The 22,745-nt window shown below is 45.2% G+C and overlaps 1 protein-coding gene across 1 annotated transcript in view; it reads left to right on the top strand.

Annotated features, from left to right (window-relative positions):
- LOC141104980 (uncharacterized) overlaps window positions 1-22,745 on the top strand; it is a 39,009-nt gene that overhangs the window by 1,441 nt on the left and 14,823 nt on the right. The window contains exons 4-5 of the mRNA XM_073594789.1: window positions 65-206; window positions 1,601-2,704. Of these exons, the coding sequence (XP_073450890.1) occupies window positions 65-206; window positions 1,601-2,704 (1,246 nt within the window). The remainder of the gene's footprint in view (window positions 1-64; window positions 207-1,600; window positions 2,705-22,745) is intronic.

A 22,745-nucleotide genomic window follows, 5' to 3' on the forward strand; every position in this document is an offset into this window, starting at 1 on the left:
ATCACAGCGCTTTGTGTTGTATATATTCTTTTTATAAATGTATTCTACCATCTTTGGGGTTTAGGGTGAAGAACTGAAAGACATCAAAGTTGAGGTTAAACAGGAAGAAGAGGAGATGTTGGTGAGTGGAGATCAGCAGTCTATGGAGGAGGGGGAGAGGATTATGAAATATAAACAGGAGGAATCTTCTCTACATATGGACACAAGTAAGTAATATATACTAAACACAGAACAAGTTCCCATTTTTATTTTACTTCTATGAGTATAAAGTTTGTATTTACATTGTTACATCAGAGGAGAAAAGGTCCATGTCTACTGAATTCACAAGAGAAAAATATAAATTTCAAATCAGCAGTTGACCCATAGGACAGTAGAATGTCCTAATCTCAATATCTTTGAGATTATGTTGTAAGTAGGATTTCGCGCAAGCACATATAAATCAATAATAATCATACATAAGTGTTGACTGGTGTGTCACGTGATCTGTGTACAACAATTAATTATAAATCCATTCCAAGTGTCCAATAGTGGTAAAATAGTGGTAAAAGCAAAAAAAGAATGGCCTCTAGCGTGATTCCTAGCCAGATCCTACGCGTTGCGTCACGTGACCTCGTGACTTATGAAGTCACGAGGTCACGTGACGCAACGCGTAGGATCTAGCTAGGAATCACGCACAACACTCGACGCTGCTTTGACCCCGGGTGTTGTTACTGTGAACCGGAAGTTTCGCACCAGGTGACGGTGTTCCGCTGTCATCTTTTCCTGTCACTGCTTTACACTGTACACACAGTGTGGATGATATTTTATGAACCTTTTTTACTATAATAAATCGGATTTTTAAAAAAAACCTACTACACCATTGGGAGCCCCCTTGTCTTTTCTCTCGTTTTGTCGGCTTGGAGTCCAGGATACAGAATTACTCCCATCAAGAAGCAGCCAAGGTATCCATTCACCTGTAACCAACAGACATCACCTGGCAACTTGGAGATCAGGCATCCCCCGATCATCACTCTACATTCCCATTAAGGCTTTATCTTAAGCCCCTTGAGGTAAGGGCATTGGGAGCGCTTACACAGAGGGAACGAGTCCAGTTGCTGATATTGTATTTTTGGAAACGCCATCACTACAGTCACTTCACTTAGCTGATTGATCATATTATTGTTTAACCGGAGGCTAGAGGCCATTCTTTTTTTGCTTTTACCACTATTGGACACTTGGAATGGATTTATAATTAATTGTTGTACTCAGATCACGTGACACACCAGTCAACACTTATGTATGATTATTATTGATTTATATGTGCTTGCGCGAAATCCTACTTACAACATTTATTTTATGGTGATACAGTGTGCACTATTGATTTTGCGGCATCACTTTTTAAATTTTTGTACACATTTGAATTTTTAATACACTTCTTATTGTACGGTTATTTAGTAGCGCAGAGGTCCCATCACAAATTATCTTTGAGATTATATTTCTGTTCCGATTGCACCCACTTGCATTCCGGAGCTCAAAGATTTAGAACGAGACCAACATATATGACTCCTGAATACAAGATTCCCAAAATTCTTCTAACATTTATTGTAAAATTATTTCTCAGCAGATGACCATAATGTGCGGAATACGTCTGAGGAATCTTCTGATAAATCACATTCCAGGACTCTAAGATCTCACAGTAGAAATACTTTAATAGATCCGTCTATTCCCGAGGAATCTTCTTCAGGGCAGGAAGGAGATCACACAGAGGAGACTTCATTGTCATGTTCAGTGTGTGGGAAACTTTTCACAAATAAAAGAGACCTTCTTAGACACGAGAAATGTCACAATGCTGAGCGTCCCTATTCATGTTCAGAGTGCGGGAAATGTTTCACTCTGAAAAACAATCTTATTAGACACCAGAAGCTTCACACTGGGGAGCGCCCCCATTCATGTTCAGAGTGCGGGAAGTGTTTCACTAGCAAATACAACCTTCTTATACACTGGTACAGTCACACGGGCGAGCGTCCCTTCTCATGTTCAGAGTGTGGTAAAGGTTTCACTGTAAAAGGGAAACTTCTTAGCCACAAAAAAAATCACACAGGTGAGCGTTCCATTTCATGTTCAGAGTGCGGGAAATGTTTCACTGAGAAAAGAAATCTTCTTATACACCAAAGAAGTCACACAGGTGAGTCTTCTCATTCATGTTCAGAGTGCGGGAAATGTTTCACTGAGGAAATAAATCTCATTAAACACCAGAAGATTCACACGGGTGAGCGTGCCTATTCATGTTCAGAGTGCGGGAAAAGTTTCTCTCGAAAACAAAATCTTATTAGACACCAGAGGATTCACACGGGGGAGTGTCCCTATTCATGTTCAGAGTGCGGGAAAGGTTTCATTGAGAAAACAAAACTTCTTGTACACCAGAGAGATCACACAGGTGAGCGTCCTTATTTGTGCTTGGAGTGTGGGAAATGTTTCAATTGGAAATTTTCATATGATACACACAAGAAGATTCACATAGGTGAGCGTCCTTATTCATGTTCAGAGTGCGGGAAATCTTTCATTCAGAAAAACCTCTGTGATGAACACCAGAGAACTCACACAGGTGAGCGTCCTTATTCGTGTTCAGAGTGTGGGAAATCTTTCACTACCAAAGGATACCTTGTGACACACCAGAGAATTCACACGGGAGTGCGTCCTTATTCATGTTCAGAGTGCGGGAAAGGTTTCATTCACAAGGGAAACTTTGTGCAACACCAGAGAATTCATACGAGCTAATCATCTTTCTCCTGATAATAGTGGTGTGTTGGGGGTGGGGTGGAATATATTGAATATTTTTCAGGTTCGGTTTGATAGATCTGAGTCTGCAGGGATTGAATTCTAGTAATACGATCCTCTAAACCAGGGGTCTTCAAACTGCGGCCCATGGACCAGGTGTGCTTTTATCTGGCCCTTGGGGCGCCATTTCATTCACTGACACCAACGAAGGGGCACAATTCCTCCCGAAGCTCAACTCCTACCAATGACACCAACAATGGGACCCAATGACACCAACAATGGGACCCAATGACACCAACAATGTGACCCAATGACACCAATGAAGGGGCACAAATCTGCCTAATGACTACAACATTGGGGCAAAACTCTTTCCAATGACACTAATATGGCACAGTTCCTCCCAATGACACCAACAATGGGGCACAATTCCTCCCAATTACACCAATGATGCGGCCCAAAGAAACCAACATTGGAACACAATTCTTTCCAACGACACTGATGGGGCACAGTTCCTTCCAATGATACCAACAATGGAGCTCGATTCTTCCAATGACACCAATAATGGGGCAAAGTTTCTCTCAATGACACCAACAATGGGGCCCAAACATGCCAACATTGGGCCAACTTTCTTTCCAATGACATTGATGGGGCTCCAATTCCTCCCAATTACACCAACAGGGTGGGGCTCAATTCCTCTCACTGACACCAAGGATTGGGCATTGTTAACTCCCACAGATGCCGGGACATTTTCTACATCCAACGGCCACAGTCCAGCCCCCCTAATGTTATAAGTATTTTTTGCTAGAAAATTACTTAGAACCCACAAACATTATATATATATATATATATATATATATATATATATATATATATATACATACATATAAAATTTAGCAAAGGCTCCTAAGAGAATAAAATGGCGATCATTGCAGTTTTTCACGTCGCACAGTATTTGCGCAGCTGTCTTTTAAATGCAATTTTTTGGTAAAAAATACTCTTTAATAAATTTAAATTAAAACGCAATTTCTTTTTTGTATAATGTGAAAGATGATGTTACGCCGAGTAAATAGATACCCAACATGTCATGCTTTAAAATTGCGCACACTCATGGAATGGTGATAAACTATGGTACTTAAAAATTTCCATAGGCGACGGTTTAAAACTTTTACGTGTTACCTGTTTAGAGTTACGGAGGAGGTTCTGCACTAGAATTATTGCTCTCAGTCAAACGTTTGCGGCGATACCTCACATGTGTGGTTTGTACACCGTTTACACGTTTGTGCATGGCTTACATATGCGTTTGCGTCTGCACTTGAGCATGGAGGGATGGAAGGGTGTTTTCAATTTTTTTTTCTTATTTATTTTACTTTTTATTTTTACACTGTCCCTTCATTTTTTTTATCACTTTTATTCCTATTACAAGGAATATAAACATTCCTTGCAATAAAAATAAGGATGACAGGTCCTCTTTATTGAGAAATTGGGGGTCAAAAAGACCCCAGATCTCTCATTTACCTTTTAAAAGCAAAATTATTATTTTTTTAATTATTTTTTTTTATGCATTTTGACTTTAAAAAAATAAATAGATTTGACCCGAGAATTGGAAGTGATGTCAGACATCACTCCGGTCCTCCAAGGGCATAGAGACGAGTGGAGGTCATCTTGGCCTCACTCGACTTTCTGCCCAGCAAACAGCCGCATCGGATCACTTCCGGGCTTTATTATAGTTTATTATCTTCTTCTTCTATTATATATTTTATTGTCTTCAATTATAAAGGTTTTGATTTAGATTCTAGCTTAATTGTTATTGTTTGTTAACCACTTGAAGACCGCCATGTTAAACACCCTTCCTGTCCACTCCATTTGTTTGGTTTTCATCACAGTGACTCTTTGACAATTACTCGGTAATGCAACACTGTACCCAAGTGAATTTTAAATAATTTTTTGAGACCAGTAAACCTTTTTTTTGGTTGTATTTTGTCATTACTTTTAAGGCCTAAAAATTTAAACTATATATATGTATTTTTATTGCTTTCTCTTATAAAAACTTTGCAAATAATCTTTCTTCATAAATTTAGACCAAAATGTATTTTTTTACATTTCTTTTGTAAAATAAAAAGCAAATCGGTGTATATTTTATGTAATCTTTGTGAAAGTTATAAAGTCTACAATGTATAGTGTATATATTGAAAATTAATCAGTCCCGATGTCCTGACCACCTGTCTTAATTCTTGAGGCTTTAAAATGCCAGGACAGTATAAATACCCCCCCAAATCTTTTTGGAAAAATAAATTAAATAAAATTTGATTTTGTTTTACAAAGTTTCATTTTTACAATTTTTTTCTCACTCTCAACATGGGTATACAATTACACCACAAAATACATTCTACTGCTCCTTCCAAGCATGGGGATACCACATGTGTGAGGCTTTTTACCTGCCTAGACACATAGAGAGGATCCAAAATCCAAGGAGCACCTTCAGGCTTTCAAAGGGCATAAATGTTGCATCTGATTTCCTGACTACCTATCACATTTCATGGTGCCCTAAAATGCCAGGACACTACAAATACCCCCAAATCACCCTATTTTTGAAAGTAAATAGTCCAATGTATTTAGTAAGAGGCTTGAGAAGTTTTTTGAATTTTGTAAATATTTGCAACAATCTTTTTGGTAAATAAGGAAATGAAATCAAATCTTATTTTATTTCACAAAGTTGTCATTTTAACAAGTTATTTCTCACACACAGTATGAGTATATTTACAACACCACAAAATACATTCTTCTATTCCTCCTAAGCATGGAGATACCACATGTGTGAGACTCTTTAGCTGCCTAGACACAGAGGGGTCCAAAAATCCAAGGAGCACCTTCAGGCTTTCAAAGAACATAAATGTTGCATCTGATTTCCTGAATACCTATCACATTCTTTGAGACACTAAAGTGTCAGGAGAGGGACGACGAGTCTTTTGAAGATTTTATTCTTCTGTCACAAGATTTTAGAAAATACAGGAAGAAAATTAAAATTCTTATTTTGACACAAAGCTGTCAATGAGTAAAATATCCCAACACACAGTATGGTCACACTTAGAATTTCACCCCAAAATACATTCCACTACTCCTCCCAAGTATGGGAATACCACATATGTGAGACATTTTTAATGTTTGGTCTGATTCTATATTTATGTAGCGCTATCCCCGCACTACTCCCAGCAGGGGCTGCTAGTAACTGGCTCCACTATTCCTGCACAATCAGGCAATACACTTGCATCTGGGCACAATAAATCAGGGATAACAACCTGGGTGGGGTAGAGGGGTTATGGGATGCCCAACTTGACTGAAACAATGGATGGGGACAACTTCCTTCTGATGTACAAAGACAAGATGATAGACTGTTCTCCTTCCTGGGCATAATCAGTCATTAACCACTTCCCGTCCCCCGTATAGCAATATGACGTGCACAAAGTGGTTATCCTGAACGTCATATGACGTCTTTCAGAACAACAAGCCAGCACGCGGCCATAGGGGTGCACAGCGTGGCTATCGAAGTTGTGGTGTCAGTCTGACACGCTGCAACTCCAATCTCGGTAAAGAGCCTCTGACAGAGTGTCCAATCACAGCTGATCACGGTGTAAACAGGAAAAGCCATGTATCGGCTTTTCCTCACTTGTGTCTGGCAGACACGAGTAGAGGAGAGCTGAGTGACTGCTCTCCTTTCGGGAGGGGGGGTCTGCGCTGAATGATTATCAGCGCATCCCCCCATGGATGCCCACCCAGGACCACCAGGGATGCCCACCACTGATGACCACCAGGTATGCCACCCATGGTCACCAGAGATGCCAATCAGTGGCCACAAATTATGCCAATTACTGTCCACAAATTATGCCTGCCAGTGCCTCCTTATCAGTGATGCCCATCAGTGCCATCTATCAGTGTCCATCAGTGTGACCCATCAGTGCCACCCATAAGTACCCATCAGTGCATCCTTTCAGTGCCCATCCCATCAGTGTCGCCTATTATTGCCGCCTATCAATGCCCATCAGTGCTGCATATCAGTGCCGCCTATAAGTGCCCCCTATTAGTACCCATCATCAGTGCCACCTCAGTGCCAATCAGTGAAGGAGAAAACATATTTATAAAATTTTATAACAGAAACAAAGAAAAACTTTTTTTTTCCAAATTTTTGATCTTTTTAATTTTTTTTTAGCAAAAAATACCACCATAAAAAACTCTATTTGTGTGAAAAAAAATGATACAAATTTTGTTTGGGTACCGCAAAACCGCATGTAGGAGTATCTCCTTTCCTCTGTAGAACTGCCCCCAGCTTTACTGCCTGCAGGTAATACCAGCCCTCCTGGCTTTTTGTCTACCAGCCCACCTCGCTGCTCCAAAGGACAAGGGAGAAAAGGGGTTAAGCACAGCGCTGTCCTTTGAAAGCTTGCTACATGTGGCAGTTTGGGTTGCCACAACATCTCTTTAATCCAGGACACATATTATTTAAACAGGTTCTGAGGCTGATTTAATGCAGATAAGGCGCCAAATGAGTTTAATTACCACCTTAATCAACCACAGAACCTGTGTAATTAATGTGTGTCCTAGATTAAAGGGATGATGTGTTAACCCTAGCAGTCTCTCCCCTTACTGGGGTCTGGTAACACTGGGACTGGTGTGGTGGTGGTCAGAAACACTGCTTCTAGCTTACACTGGCCTAGGGACACTGGGACTGGAGTGGGGGTAATCAGGAACACTCTTGCTGGCTTATACTGGTCTGGTGAAATTGGGGCTGCTTTGGTGGCAATCAGGAAGACTTACTAGTGCACACTGGTCGGGGAAAACTGGGACTGGAGTGGTTGTGATCAGGAACACAGCTGATGGCCCTGGGACTGGTGTGGCTTGCGAATGGGGACACTGTTGATGGCTTACACTGGTCTAGTGGCACTGGGACTGGTGTGGTGGTGATCAGGAACACTGGTGCTGGCTTACACTTCTCTGTTGACACTTGAACTGGTGAGACAGCGATGGCCAGCCCCATGGTTGCTGCTTGAACTAGTCTAGGTCACTGGCAGAGGAGTAGCAGTGATAAGGAACTGGTGTGACAGTGCTCAGGAATAGGGATGAGCCGAACACCCCCCGGTTCAGTTCGCACCAAAACATACCGAACAGGCAAAAAACTCGGCAGAACACACGACCACCGTTAAAGTCTATGGGACACGAACATGAATACTCAAAAGTGTTCATTTTAAAGGCTTATATGCAAGTTATTGTCACAAAAAGTGTTTGGGGACCCGGGTCCTGCCCCAGGGGACATGTATCAATTACATTTTTTTTTTTTAAAACGGACGTTTTTTCGGGAGCAGTGATTTTTTTAATGCTTAAAGTGAAACAATAAAAATGAAATATTCCTTTAAATATCGTGCCTGGGGGTGTCTATAGTATGCCTGTAAAGTGGCGCATTTTTTCCGTATTTAGAACAGTACCACAGCAAAATAACATTTCTAAAGGAAAAATTGTCATTTAAAACTGATCGCGGCTGTAATGAATTGTCGGGTCTCGGCAATATGGATAAAACTCATTAAAAAAAAGAGCATGGGATCCCCCCCAGTCCATTACCAGGCCCTTTGGCTGTGGTATGAATATTAAGGGGAACCCTGAACCAAAATAAAAAACAAAATTGCGTGGGGGTCCCCCTAAAGTCCATACCAGGCCCTTCGGTTCTGGAAATTAATGAATGCCCTCAACATGGGGAGGGTGCTTTGGGGTACAAGGGCCTCATCCCCACAACCCTTGCCCAGTGGTTGTGGGAGTCTGTGGGCGGGGGGCTTATCGGAATCTGGAAGCCCCCTTTAACAAGGGGACCTGCAGATCCCGGCCTCCCCCCTGTCTGAAATGGTAACAGGGTACAAATGTACCCCTACCATTTCACAAAAAAAGTGTCAAACTATTAAAATTGACAAGACACAGCTTGGGGACAAGTCCTTTATTAAAAAATAAAAAAATAAAAATGTCCCACGAAGTCCATTCATCTTCTTATATCGCTCCGCCGACGGACCGAAAAAGAAAAAAAAATCCACCCTGACCTGCCTCCATTGGAGGCTCCCACCATGTGACGCTTCATCGCCTTTGACAGTTCTTATATAAATGAGGGCGGGGCCACCCGGTGATGTACCTGGGTGACCCCGCCTCCTCTGATGCCACAGGGACTTTCCAATGGCTTTCCCGTGGTGTCAGAGGGGGGTGGGGCCCCCCGTAGCATGCTCGGATAAGGGTCTGGTATGGATTTTAGGGGGACCTCCACGCAATTTTTAAAAAAATTTTGGTTCAGGGTTCCTTTTAATATTCATACCAGACCACAGGGCCTGGTAATGGACTGGGGGGATCCCATGCTCTTTTTTTCAATGAGTTTTATCTATATTGCTAGGACCTGACAATACATTACAGCCACGCTCAGTTTTAAATGACAATTTTTCCTTTAGAAATGTCATTTTGCTATGGTACTGTTCTAAACATGGGAAAAATGTGCCACTATACAGGCATACAATAGAAACCCCCCAGGCACAAAATTTAAAGGAATATGTTTTATTGTTTCACTTTAAGCATTAAAAAAAATCACTGCTCCCGAAAAAACGGACATTTTTAAAAAAAATTTTTGCATTGATCCATGTCCCCTGGGGCAGGACCCGGGTCCCCAAACACTTTTTATGACAATAACTTGCATATACTGTAAGACTTTAAAATGGGCACTTATGATTTTTCATGTTAGTGTCCCATAGACTTTAATGGTGTTCCGGCAGCCTTCGAATTTGCCCCAAACACCGCAAATTGTTCGGTGTTCGCAGAACATCCGAACAACCAAAGTTCGGCCCAAACTTACGCTCGGGCCTAACCGTTCGCCCATCCCTACTCAGGAACACTGTCATTGACTTATGTTGTTCTGATGACACTGGGACTAGAATTAGGAACACTATTGCTGGCTTACACTGGTTCGGTGACCCTGAGATCCATTGTGGTGATCAGGAACACTGTTCCTGGCTGCATTGGTCTGGTGACAGTGGGACTGGTGTAGCGGCAATCAAGAACAGTTGTGACGGTGATCAAGAACACTATGATTGGCTGCACTGGTCTGGTGACTTGGTACTGGGGTGGCTAGTAATAAGGGACACTGTTTCCGGTTGCACTGGTATGGTGATACTGTACTGGAGTTGGTAGTGTTCAGGAACATTGGTTGGCTGCTCTGGTGATACTGTATTGTGGTGATCACTGGGATAACACTCTGTTCCCCAGAGCCGATCAGTATAATGCCCCGTACACACGGTCGGATTTTCCGATGGAAAATGTCCGATCGGAGCGTGTTGTCGGAAATTCCGACCGTGTGTAGGCTCCATCACACATTTTCCATCGGATTTTCCGACACACAAAGTTGGAGAACAGGAGATAAAATTTTCTGACAACAAAATCCGTTGTCGGAAATTCCGATCGTGTGTACACAAATCCGACGGACAAAGTGCCACACATGCTCAGAATAAATAAAGAGATGAAAGCTATTGGCCACTGCCCTGTTTATAGTCCCGACGTACGTGTTTTACGTCACCGCGTTCAGAATGATCGGATTTTCCGACAACTTTGTGTGACCATGTGTATGCAAGACAAGTTTGAGCCAACATCCGTCGGAAAAAATCCTAGGATTTTGTTGTCGGAATGTCCGAACAAAGTCCGACCGTGTGTACGCCCTATTAGAGAAAACAAAGTGGTGGCTCCAACATGCAGCTGTGTGATTCATGTTAAATTGGAAAAATTCTGTGAGCCACAATGATCTTATGCCTTACTTGTGCTACCTCCAGCTGCATGCGCTAATCACGCTTCATATAACGTGCATAGGATAAATTTTCAAGTTATGCGCTGCGCTTGGGTGACCCCAAAAACAAAATTAATAATAACCAACTCTGTGCTTACTAGTGCGATAATATTAAATACAAATAATATGAATGTTGAATAAATAAACAAGGTGTGAAAAAATAAGTGCTTGTTACACCATAAATTAGTGCTTAATAGTGCTTGTTACACCATACATAGTGTCTTAAAGAGGAGTTCCACCCAGGGGGGCCATTAAAAAAAAAAAAAATCAAAAGTCAGCAGCTAAAAATACTGCAGCTGCTGACTTTTATTTGGACACTTATCTGTCCCTGGGTCCAGCGATGCGGGGGATCGAAGCCCCGCTCGTCTCCCCCTCCGTTCAGCGGCACCGGCATTGCAACTGTGGGCGCCGGGCTGTGGCTCCACAGCCTGGCACCCACTGCGCATGCGCGAGCGGCGTGATTGGCCGTGATTGGCCGCTCAGTCACCTGGGACCTGTAATGGGTCCCAGATGATTGACAGGAGGGAGGGAGCAGAGCGGAGCCCTTCCTGTGCTGAGGGGGAAGTGATGTCACCAGCCCAGGCACTGGAAAGGGAAGACTACGAGGGACCACCTAGCAACAGGCATTTAGAGGTAAGTTAAAAAAAAAAAATATCCAAATTTTTTTTGTTTTTTTTTTTTTTAGGATTTTTTATGTATTTTTGTTTTTTTGGGTGGAACCCCACTTTAATCAACATAAAAAGTGCTTAGTGCTCAATATAAAGTATCCTGCTATTTTAAATGAAAAAATTAATAAATAATAAATAATGAAAAAAAGTTCTCTTTGGCACTCTAAATAGTGCGTGCAAATAATGTCCAGCAGTGATAATAAAACAATGTGTGCAGGTGGTGTTCAGCTGTGACAACAATCCAACATCATGCCGAAGATATCCTGAGTGCTGCAAAACATGCTCCTGTGCTCCTTCGTGACCCCCTTAAACTAATGTGCTCACCTCAGAGTGTGTGACTCAGCTTCTACCCTGAGTCCAAATACGCTTTGGAGCCACCCCTGGTCTCAGTCTCAGTGTCTGCTGCACTCCTCCAGCTGGAAACAATGTGGCTCCATACATATAAATGAAAAGGAAACTATATAGTGTAATATAGTCAAAATACTTTTATTAAAAGAAAACGCTCCCCACACCGGGGTACTCACATGGCACTGGTGTGTCAGTGCACCATACTATAACGGCTTTCTATGCAAAATCACCGGATGTTTGGTGCGGTATGCTGTGCTGAGACAGCGCTGGTGTAAAGTCCGTGTCAGTCTCTCTGTCCTGGCCCCTCCCCTGTGATTTGTGATTCATGTTGGTGGCTGTAATTGTTCACCTCTGCTCGCAGGGTGTCGGAATTGGCGGCGCTATCCTGTCGCACGCCCTACCTGGTGATTCATAAGGACAAGGTGGTTCTTCGTCCCTATCCTTCCAAAAGTTTTTTCTGATTTTCATTTAAATGAGGACATTGTGTTGCCTTCCCTATAACCCAGGCCGCAACAACCGAGGGAATTTGCCATACACACCTTAGATGTGGTTCGGGCGATCAGGGTGTATATGGCAGCCTTTCGGAGATCAGACTCCCTGTTCGTGATCGCAGACGGGCCAAAGAAGGGGCTGTCTGCTTCCTCAGTGACCATTTCTGATGGATCAGACAGACGGTGACTCAGGCCTATTCTGTCAGGGGTCGGGTTCCTCCCTTCCCGCGAAGGCGCACTCTACTGGCGCTGAGTGCCTCCTGGGCCTTCCGTCATCAGGCGTCAGTGACGCAAGTGTGCAAGGCGGCCACCTGGTCGTTGGTGCACACTTTCACAACATTTAACAAAGTGGATGTGCTAGCATCTGCGGATGCCTCTTTTGGCCGCAAGGTTCTGCAGACTGCGGTCTAGAGGGTTTTTCCCTAATGAAGGGGTTTTTTTGCTGTTCAGGTTGGGCTCCAGTTGTTCTCGTTGAGCTCCAGATTGTCTGGTTGGCCTGTTTTTTTGTTGGCTGCCCCGCCCCTCATGTTTGGCACTGCTTTGGGACATCCCTATGGTTCTGAATAAGGAAGCGCTGTGTCTGTCAATGAAAGAATGAGAAAATAGGATTTTTAACTTACCGTAAAATCTGTTTCTCTGAGTTCATTGACAGACACAGCACCCACCCCTCTATGGGATTTTTAATGCTTCTGACTCAGCTTATGACAAAACTGAAGGCCTATAGCAGAGAGAGGGGTGTATATCACCTAGGACTGCCCATGGCCATAGCTAAGTCTTTTTTTTCTGCCTAGTGTCCTACTCCTGTAGGGGGCGATATAACTCTATGGTTCTGAATAAGGAAGCGCTGTGTCTGTCAATGAACTCAGAGAAATGGTTTTAAGGGTAAGTCAAAAATCCTATTTTCTTCATTATTACCATACAGGTCATATAGAAGGATGGGAACTAGACGGTTCACTATGAAGGAGCTAGTTCCCATCCTGTTAAATGACCTTTTTCGTTATTATTTCAATATCCTTTATGAGTATAAGAACTGGACAGTTCACAACGAAACAGCTAGATCCCATCCTGTTAAAGGACCTTTCTGGGGGATCCTCAAGAACTCTGTGCATGGTGTTGAGGCGAGTACGTGTTTGGGATGTGCACTAGATTCACGCAATGAAAACATTCCTGGCAGTGGGTTTACTAAATATTATGTGCAATAACGGATTGCCTTGCTGGTACAATTTGAAATGTAAAAAGTGAAGGGTGTAACTGTGACAAAAGGTAGAGACAGCTTGATTTTATGGAAATAACGTTTATTTGAGAATATACATACACACTTAGGATCATTGTATTGCATTGTAGTGATGTATAAAGTTTTCCACTTTTCACTGATCTCATTCTTGTTTCTTTTTGTCTTTAACTTCTTAACCTGGGAAATTCATATTTGAAAAAAGGATCTTCCCTGTGCCTTTGGGGGAAATATATCACACAATAAGTTGTTTCCTTAACAATAGGTTCATGCACACAGGGCGTTTGAAAAAGTGAGCTGGAAAAGGCGGCTGTAAAGATGTGCTTTTAGTAGCTTCTTGCATTGGCGTTAATTCCCATTTACTTACGCTAGCTTTAAGCAGCGTTTCACTGCCTCTATTTAAAATCAGTGTTTCCCTATGAGTGCCCATATTGATTTGAATAGAAGTCGCACCACAAGTCGGATCATCAGTGCAGTTTGTGCGCTAAGGGTCTTGAAGGGGAACCCTCACCAAAATAAAAAAAAAACTGGCGTGGGGTCCTGCCCAAAATCCATACCAGGCCCTTATCCGAGCATACAGCCCAGCAGGTCAGGAAAGGAGGGGGGAGGATGGATGAGGACGAGTGACCATACCAGGCCACACGCTCTGAACATGGGGGATGGCTGCTTTGGGGCAGGGGAGCTCTGTGCCCCCCCTCAAAGCACCTTGTTCCCATGTTGATGGGGAAAAGAGCCCCTTCCCGACAACCCTGGACGGTGGTTATTGGGGTTTGCGGGCGAGGGGGCTTACCCCAACATCTGGAAGATTCTGGCCCCACCCTAAACCCCTACCCGTTCAACCCCAAAAAAGTGTCAAAAATTAAAACAGTACACAAGTTTTTGACAAAGTAATTTAATAAAGCAGCTCCAGCGATGTCTTATCCCTCTGCTGCTTCTGCTCTTCTCCTTCCGATTTCTCCTCCCTGTAGTGATGTCTTATTCCTCTGATGCTTCTGCTCTCTCCGCTATCCTCCCCCTCTGCTGCTTCTCTCTCCGCTGTCCTCTCCCTTTTCTCCCCGCTCTGCTGTCCTCTCCCTCTCCTCCCCGCTCCGCTGTCCTCTCCCTCTCCTCCCCGCTCCGCTGTCCTCTCCCTCTCCTCCCCGCTCCGCTGTCCTCTCCCTCTCCTCCCCGCTCCGCTGTCCTCTCCCTCTCCTCCCCACTCCGCTGTCCTCTCCCTCTTCTCCCCGTTCCGCTGTCCTCTCCTTCTTCTCCCCGCTCCGCTGTCCTCTCCCTCTTCTCCCAGCTCCGCTGTCCTCTCCCTCTTTTCCCCGCTCCGCTGTCCTCTCCCTCTCCTCCCCGCTCCGCTGTCCTCTCCCTCTCCTCCCCGCTCCGCTGTCCTCTCCCTCTTCTCCCCGCTCTGCTGTCCTCTCCCTCTCCTCCCCGCTCCGCTGTCCTCTCCCTCTCCTCCCCGCTCCGCTGTCCTCTCCCTCTCCTCCCCGCTCCGCTGTCCTCTCCCTCTCCTCCCCGCTCCGCTGTCCTCTCCCTCTTCTCCCCGCTCCGCTGTCCTCTCCCTCTTCTCCCCGCTCTGCTGTCCTCTCCCTCTTCTCCCCGCTCCGCTGTCCTCTCCCTCTTCTCCCCGTTCCGCTGTCCTCTCCTTCTTCTCCCCGCTCCGCTGTCCTCTCCCTCTTCTCCCAGCTCCGCTGTCCTCTCCCTCTTTTCCCTGCTCTGCTGTCCTCTCCCTCTTCTCCCCGCTCCGCTGTCCTCTCCCTCTTCTCCCCGCTCTGCTGTCCTCTCCCTCTTCTCCTCGCTACGCTGTCCTCTCCCTCTTCTCCTCGCTACGCTGTCCTCTCCCTCTTCTCCTCGCTACGCTGTCCTCTCCCTCTTCTCCTCGCTACGCTGTCCTCTCCCTCTTCTCCTCGCTACGCTGTCCTCTCCCACTTCTCCTCTCTTCGCTGTCTTCTCCCTCTGTTCCTCCTCCGATCTGCTCCCGCTGTAATGCTACACCGTGTTACATTACTCATATAGGCATGCAGCATGGCCACCTGGTGACGTCACCCGGAGGCCCCGTCCCCTAGTGACGTCACTGCCTGGGCCAAGAGTAGAGGGAGAAGGAAGCAGACAGAAGTCCCTCCTTTTCTAACCTGCCAGGCTGCATACTCAGATAAGGGTCTGGTATGGATTTTGGGGGAGACCCCATGCCAGTTTTTTTTTTTCCATTTTGGTGAGAGTTCCCCTTCAAGATCCATAGCGAAAAAGCCGCCATGATCCGACGTGTGGTGCGACTTCTATTCCAATCAATGGACTCTCATAGGGAACCATTGATTTTGACACGTCAAAAAAAAAAGCTTGACGAGGCTTAACGCGGCTGTATCCAGCATTAAGCCACATCAGATGTTTTTACAACTGTAACACCGGTCTTCAGAACAAGCTGGCCCTGTTTTTTTTTTTTTGTAGCTTAAAAACGCCTATGCCACTTACAGCTCCTAAAAGCCTGTATGTGTATGAGGCCATAGAATAACACGGAGAGGCGTTTTTAAGTTGAAAAAAAAAAAAAAGTCTGACGCTGGTAAAAGCAGCTGTAAAAAAGCCCTGCGTGCATGAGGCCTAAAAGTCTAGTGTGCACAGTGTACATTCACCATGAGAAAGATCCCACTTAAGGATCAAAATGTTGATCTGGGCATGTAAATTGCAAAAAATAAATGTTGAAAATCTTCAAAAAAGTCATCCTCCTGAAAATACAAAATACACACATGAGAGAGACATGCGGGGTGTAAGGGAGGTAAGAGAGACACGCGGTGTGTAAGGGGAGTGAGAGAGACACACGGTGTGTAAGGGGGGTGAGAGAGACACGCGGTGTGTAAGGGGAGTGAGAGAGACACGCGGTGTGTAAGGGGGTGAGAGAGACACGCGGTGTGTAAGGGGGTGAGAGAGACACGCGGTGTGTAAGGGGGTGAGAGAGACACGCGGTGTGTAAGGGGGTGAGAGAGACACGTGGTGTGTAAGGGGAGTGAGAGAGATACGTGGTGTGTAAGGGAGGTAAGAGAGACACGCGGTGTATAAGGGGGTTGAGAGAGACACGCGGTGTGTAAGGGGGGTGAGAGAGACACTCAGTGTGTAGGGGGGTGAGAGAGACACTCAGTGTGTAGGGGGGTGAGAGAGACATGTGGTGTGTAAGGGGGGTGAGAGAGACACACGGTGTGTAAGGGGGGTGAGAGAGACATGCGGTGTGTAAGGGGGGTGAGAGAGACACGCGGTGTGTAAGGGGGGTGAGAGAGACACGCGGTGTGTAAGGGAGGTAAGAGAGACACGCGGCGTGTAAGGGGAGTGAGAGAGACACGCGGCGTGTAAGGGGGGTGAGAGAGACACGCGGCGTGTAAGGGGAGTGAGAGAGCCCAGCAGTGTGTAAGGGGGGTGAGAGAGACACGCGGTGTGTAAGGGGGATGAGAGAGACACGCGGTGTGTAGGGGGGTGAGAGAGACACGCGGTGTGTAAGGGGGTGAGAGAGACACGCGGTGTGTAAGGGGGTGAGAGAGACACGTGGTGTGTAAGGGAGGTAAGAGAGACACGTGGTGTGTAAGGGGAGTGAGAGAGACACACGGTGTGTAAGGGGGGTGAGAGAGACACACGGTGTGTAAGGGAGGTGAGAGAGACACACGGTGTGTAAGGGGGGTGAGAGGGACACACGGTGTGTAAGGGGAGTGAGAGGGACACACGGTGTGTAAGGGGAGTGAGAGGGACACACGGTGTGTAAGGGGGGTGAGAGAGACACGCGGTGTGTAAGGGGGGTGAGAGAGACACGCTGTGTGTAAGGGGGGTGAGAGAGACACGCTGTGTGTAAGGGGAGTGAGAGAGACACACGCGGTGTGTAAGGGGAGTGAGAGAGACACGCGGTGTGTAGGGGGTGAGAGAGACACGCGGTGTGTAAGGGAGGTAAGAGAGACACGCGGTGTGTAAGGGAGGTAAGAGAGACACGCGGTGTGTAAGGGGGTGAGAGAGACACACGGTGTGTAAGGGAGGTAAGAGAGACACGCGGTGTGTAAGGGGGTGAGAGAGACACGCGGTGTGTAAGGGGGGTGAGAGAGACACGCGGTGTGTAAGGGGGTTGAGAGAGACACGTGGTGTGTAAGGGGGTTGAGAGAGACACGCGGTGTGTAAGGGGAGTAAGAGAGACACAATGTGTAAGGGGGGTAAGAGAGACACAATGTGTAAGGGGGAGAGAGAAAAAGAGACATCCACTGTGTGTGTGGGGGAGGAAGAGAAAGACACACACACACACCATGTCCTTTTCCTGTATCACATGTCCTCCATCCCATATCCTACTCCATCCCAGGTCCTCCATTCCATGTCCTCCTCCTCCATCCTATGTCCTGCATCCCATATCTTGCATCCCGTCTCCTCCTCCATCCCATATCTTGCATCCCGTCTCCTCCTCCATCCCATATCCTGCATCCCACGTCCTCCTCCTCCATCCCATGTGCTTCTCCTACATCCCATGTCCTGCATCCCACGTTGTCCTCCTCCATCCAATGTCCTTCCCCTCCTCCTCCATCCCATATCCTCCTCCATCATATGTCCTGCATACCATGTCGTCCTCCTCCATTGTATGTCCTGCATCCCATGTCCTCTTCCTCCATCCCATGTCCTCCTCCATCCCATGTCGTCCTCCTCCATTGTATGTCCTGCATCCCATGTCCTCTTCCTCCATCCCATGTCCTCCTCCATCCCATTTCGATGAGTGCATGGGGGGGGGATCTGTGGGCTCTCCTGTGGTCTGTAAAGTATACAAGGAGACAATCTGTCTCCTCTTCCTCCCTGCAGATGGGATTAGAATGCCCAGCTACCATTGAATGTCTGAGCCATACTTCCTCCTCACCCATACGGGCTGGTGCTTTTCTAAGGTGGACCACCAGAGACTGCACACTCATTGGCTGACACCAGCTCCCCGCTGCCTCCTTCTCCGCTGTGCCTGCTTATCTGTTCCCACCGCCTGCACACCGGCCTGACACCACGGGGGGGGGGGGGGGGGGGGGGAGGGGTGAATGAGTAACAGTGTGAGTGACAATGTAAATGAGACAGTAAGTAAAAAGACGTTGAGAATAATAATAATAATGTGTGAGAGCCAGCGTGGGAGAGAGACATACAGAGAGGAGTATACAGGGAAATATACAGAGAGAGGTATACAGGGAAATATACAGAGAGGGGTATACAGGGAGATATACAGAGAGGAGTATACAGGGAGATATACAGAGAGGGGTATACAGGGAGATATACAGAGAGGGAGATATACAGAGAGGAGTATACAGGGAGATATACAGAGAGGAGTATACAGGGAGATATACAGAGAGGAGTATACAGGGAGATATACAGAGAGGAGTATACAGGGAGATATACAGAGAGGGGTATACAGGGAGATATACAGAGAGGCGTATACAGGGAGATATACAGAGAGGGGTATACAGGGAGATATACAGAGAGGGAGATATACAGAGAGGAGTATACAGGGAGATATACAGAGAGGGGTATACAGGGAGATATACAGAGAGGAGTATACAGGGAGATATACAGAGAGGGGTATACAGGGAGATATACAGAGAGGGGTATACAGGGAGATATACAGAGAGGAGTATACAGGGAGATATACAGAGAGGGAGATATACAGAGAGGAGTATACAGGGAGATATACAGAGAGGGGTATACAGGGAGATATACAGAGAGGAGTATACAGGGAGATATACAGAGAGGGGTATACAGGGAGATATACAGAGAGGGGTATACAGGGAGATATACAGAGAGGAGTATACAGGGAGATATACAGAGAGGGAGATATACAGAGAGGAGTATACAGGGAGATATACAGAGAGGGGTATACAGGGAGATATACAGAGAGGAGTATACAGGGAGATATACAGAGAGGGGTATACAGGGAGATATACAGAGAGGGGTATACAGGGAGATATACAGAGAGGAGTATACAGGGAGATATACAGAGAGGCGTATACAGGGAGATATACAGAGAGGGGTATACAGGGAGATATACAGAGAGGGAGATATACAGAGAGGAGTATACAGGGAGATATACAGAGAGGAGTATACAGGGAGATATACAGAGAGGAGTATACAGGGAGATATACAGAGAGGGGTATACAGGGAGATATACAGAGAGGGGTATACAGGGAGATATACAGAGAGGGGTATACAGGGAGATATACAGAGAGGGGTATACAGGGAGATATACAGAGAGGGGTATACAGGGAGATATACAGAGAGGAGTATACAGGGAGATATACAGAGAGGCGTATACAGGGAGATATACAGAGAGGAGTATACAGGGAGATATACAGAGAGGAGTATACAGGGAGATATACAGAGAGGAGTATACAGGGAGATATACAGAGAGGGAGATATACAGAGAGGAGTATACAGGGAGATATACAGAGAAGGATATACAGAGAGGAGTATACAGAGAGATATACAGAGAGGAGTATACAGAGAGATATACAGAGAGGGAGATATACAGAGAGGAGTATACAGGGAGATATACAGAGAGGCATATACAGGGAGATATCCAGAGAGGAGTATACAGGGAGATATCCAGAGAGGAGTATACAGGGAGATATACAGAGAAGGATATACAGAGAGGAGTATACAGAGAGGGAGATATACAGGGAGATATCCAGAGAGGAGTATACAGGGTATAAGGGTAAATCGCTCACCTAATCATCTAAATTGACTTATACAGCTTTTATTAAATTCAGTGCATTTATGACATTTAAGATGTTCCAGTCAAAACCAGTAAGTTCTGCTTTTTGTTTACCGAACATAAGATATAAATTTAGGTTTTAGCCTGATACAGTTCTCTTTTTCTCATGTATATGTTCCAACCGCAAGCGCTTGACATTTAGAATACTTAGAATGTGGTTATACACTTCTGCTTAATGACGAACAAGCTTTGTCTGTACAGGATGAGCCCCAAGGAAGTATGCTAAAAATGATATGGAGAAGTCGCGCTATATTGTATAAGTTTAACTTGTAATTTGATTGGCCCACCTACGAGTGGAGTACGTGCTTGATACTGTATATATTCTGCACCCAAGCAAGCATTAAATTGTATTCATTATTCACATACAACCTGTGTATGTGTTTTGTCTACCTCACCGGTGAAGGGGTTGAGATCCACACATCCAGTGTCCGAGCCTAGGCTACAAGGGTCCAGAAGCCCGAACCCAACACAGGGAAATATCCAGAGAGGAGTATACAGGGAGATATACAGAGAGGAGTATACAGGGAGATATACAGAGAGGGATATACAGGGAGATATACAGAGAGGAGTATACAGGGAGATATACAGAGAGGGGTATACAGAGAGATATACAGAGAGGAGTATACAGGGAGATATACAGAGAGGGGTATAAAGGGAGATATACAGAGAGGGGTATACAGGGAGATATACAGAGAGGGGTATAAAGGGAGATATACAGAGAGGAGTATACAGGGAGATATACAGAGAGGGGTATACAGGGAGATATACAGAGAGGGGTATACAGGGAGATATACAGAGAGGGGTATAAAGGGAGATATACAGAGAGGGGTATACAGGGAGATATACAGAGAGGGGTATACAGGGAGATATACAGAGAGAGGTATACAGGGAGATATACAGAGAGGGGTATAAAGGGAGATATACAGAGAGGAGTATACAGGGAGATATACAGAGAGGGGTATAAAGGGAGATATACAGAGAGGGGTATACAGGGAGATATACAGAGGGGTATACAGGGAGATATACAGAGAGGAGTATACAGGGAGATATACAGAGAGGAGTATACAGGGAGATATCCAGAGAGGAGTATACAGGGAGATATCCAGAGAGGAGTATACAGGGAGATATACAGAGAGGAGTATACAGGGAGATATACAGAGAGGAGTATACAGGGAGATATACAGAGAGGAGTATACAGGGAGATATACAAAGAGGAGTATACAGGGAGATATACAGAGAGAGGTATACAGGGAGATATACAAAGAGGAGTATACAGGGAGATATACAGAGAGAGGTATACAGGGAGATATACAAAGAGGAGTATACAGGGAGATATACAGAGAGAGGTATACAGGGAGATATACAGAGAGGAGTATACAGGGAGATATACAGAGAGGAGTATACAGGGAGATATACAGAGAGGGGTATACAGGGAGATATACAGAGAGGAGTATACAGGGAGATATTCAGAGAGGAGTATACAGGGAGATATACAAAGAGGAGTATACAGGGAGATATACAGAGAGAGGTATACAGGGAGATATACAAAGAGGAGTATACAGGGAGATATACAAAGAGGAGTATACAGGGAGATATACAGAGAGAGGTATACAGGGAGATATACAGAGAGAGGTATACAGGGAGATATACAGAGAGGAGTATACAGGGAGATATACAGAGAGAGGTATACAGGGAGATATACAAAGAGGAGTATACAGGGAGATATACAGAGAGGGGTATACAGGGAGATATACAGAGAGGGGTATACAGGGAGATATACAGAGAGGAGTATACAGGGAGATATACAGAGAGGGGTATACAGGGAGATATACAGAGAGGAGTATACAGGGAGATATACAGAGAGGAGTATACAGGGAGATATACAAAGAGGAGTATACAGGGAGATATTCAGAGAGGAGTATACAGGGAGAAATACAGAGGAGTATACAGGGAGATATACAGATAGAGGTATACAGGGAGATATACAAAGAGGAGTATACAGGGAGATATACAGAGAGGAGTATACAGGGAGATATACAGAGAGGAGTATACAGGGAGATATACAGAGGAGTATACAGGGAGATATACAGAGAGGGGTATACAGGGAGATATACAGAGAGGAGTATACAGGGAGATATACAAAGAGGAGTATACAGGGAGATATTCAGAGAGGAGTATACAGGGAGAAATACAGAGAGGAGTATACAGGGAGATATACAGATAGAGGTATACAGGGAGATATACAAAGAGGAGTATACAGGGAGATATACAGAGAGGAGTATACAGGGAGATATACAGAGAGGAGTATACAGGGAGATATACAGAGGAGTATACAGGGAGATATACAGAGAGGGGTATACAGGGAGATATACAGAGAGGAGTATACAGGGAGATATACAGAGAGGGGTATACAGGGAGATATACAGAGGAGTATACAGGGAGATATACAGAGAGGGGTATACAGGGAGATATACAGAGAGGGGTATACAGGGAGATATACAGAGAGGAGTATACAGGGAGATATACAGAGGAGTATACAGGGAGATATACAGAGAGGAGTATACAGGGATATATACAGAGAGGAGTATACAGGGAGATATACAGAGAGGGGTATACGGGGAGATATACAGAGAGGGGTATACGGGGAGATATACAGAGAGGG

The sequence above is a fragment of the Aquarana catesbeiana genome, linkage group LG08 (genome assembly GCF_042186555.1).
Source record: "Aquarana catesbeiana isolate 2022-GZ linkage group LG08, ASM4218655v1, whole genome shotgun sequence".
NCBI lineage: Eukaryota > Metazoa > Chordata > Amphibia > Anura > Ranidae > Aquarana > Aquarana catesbeiana.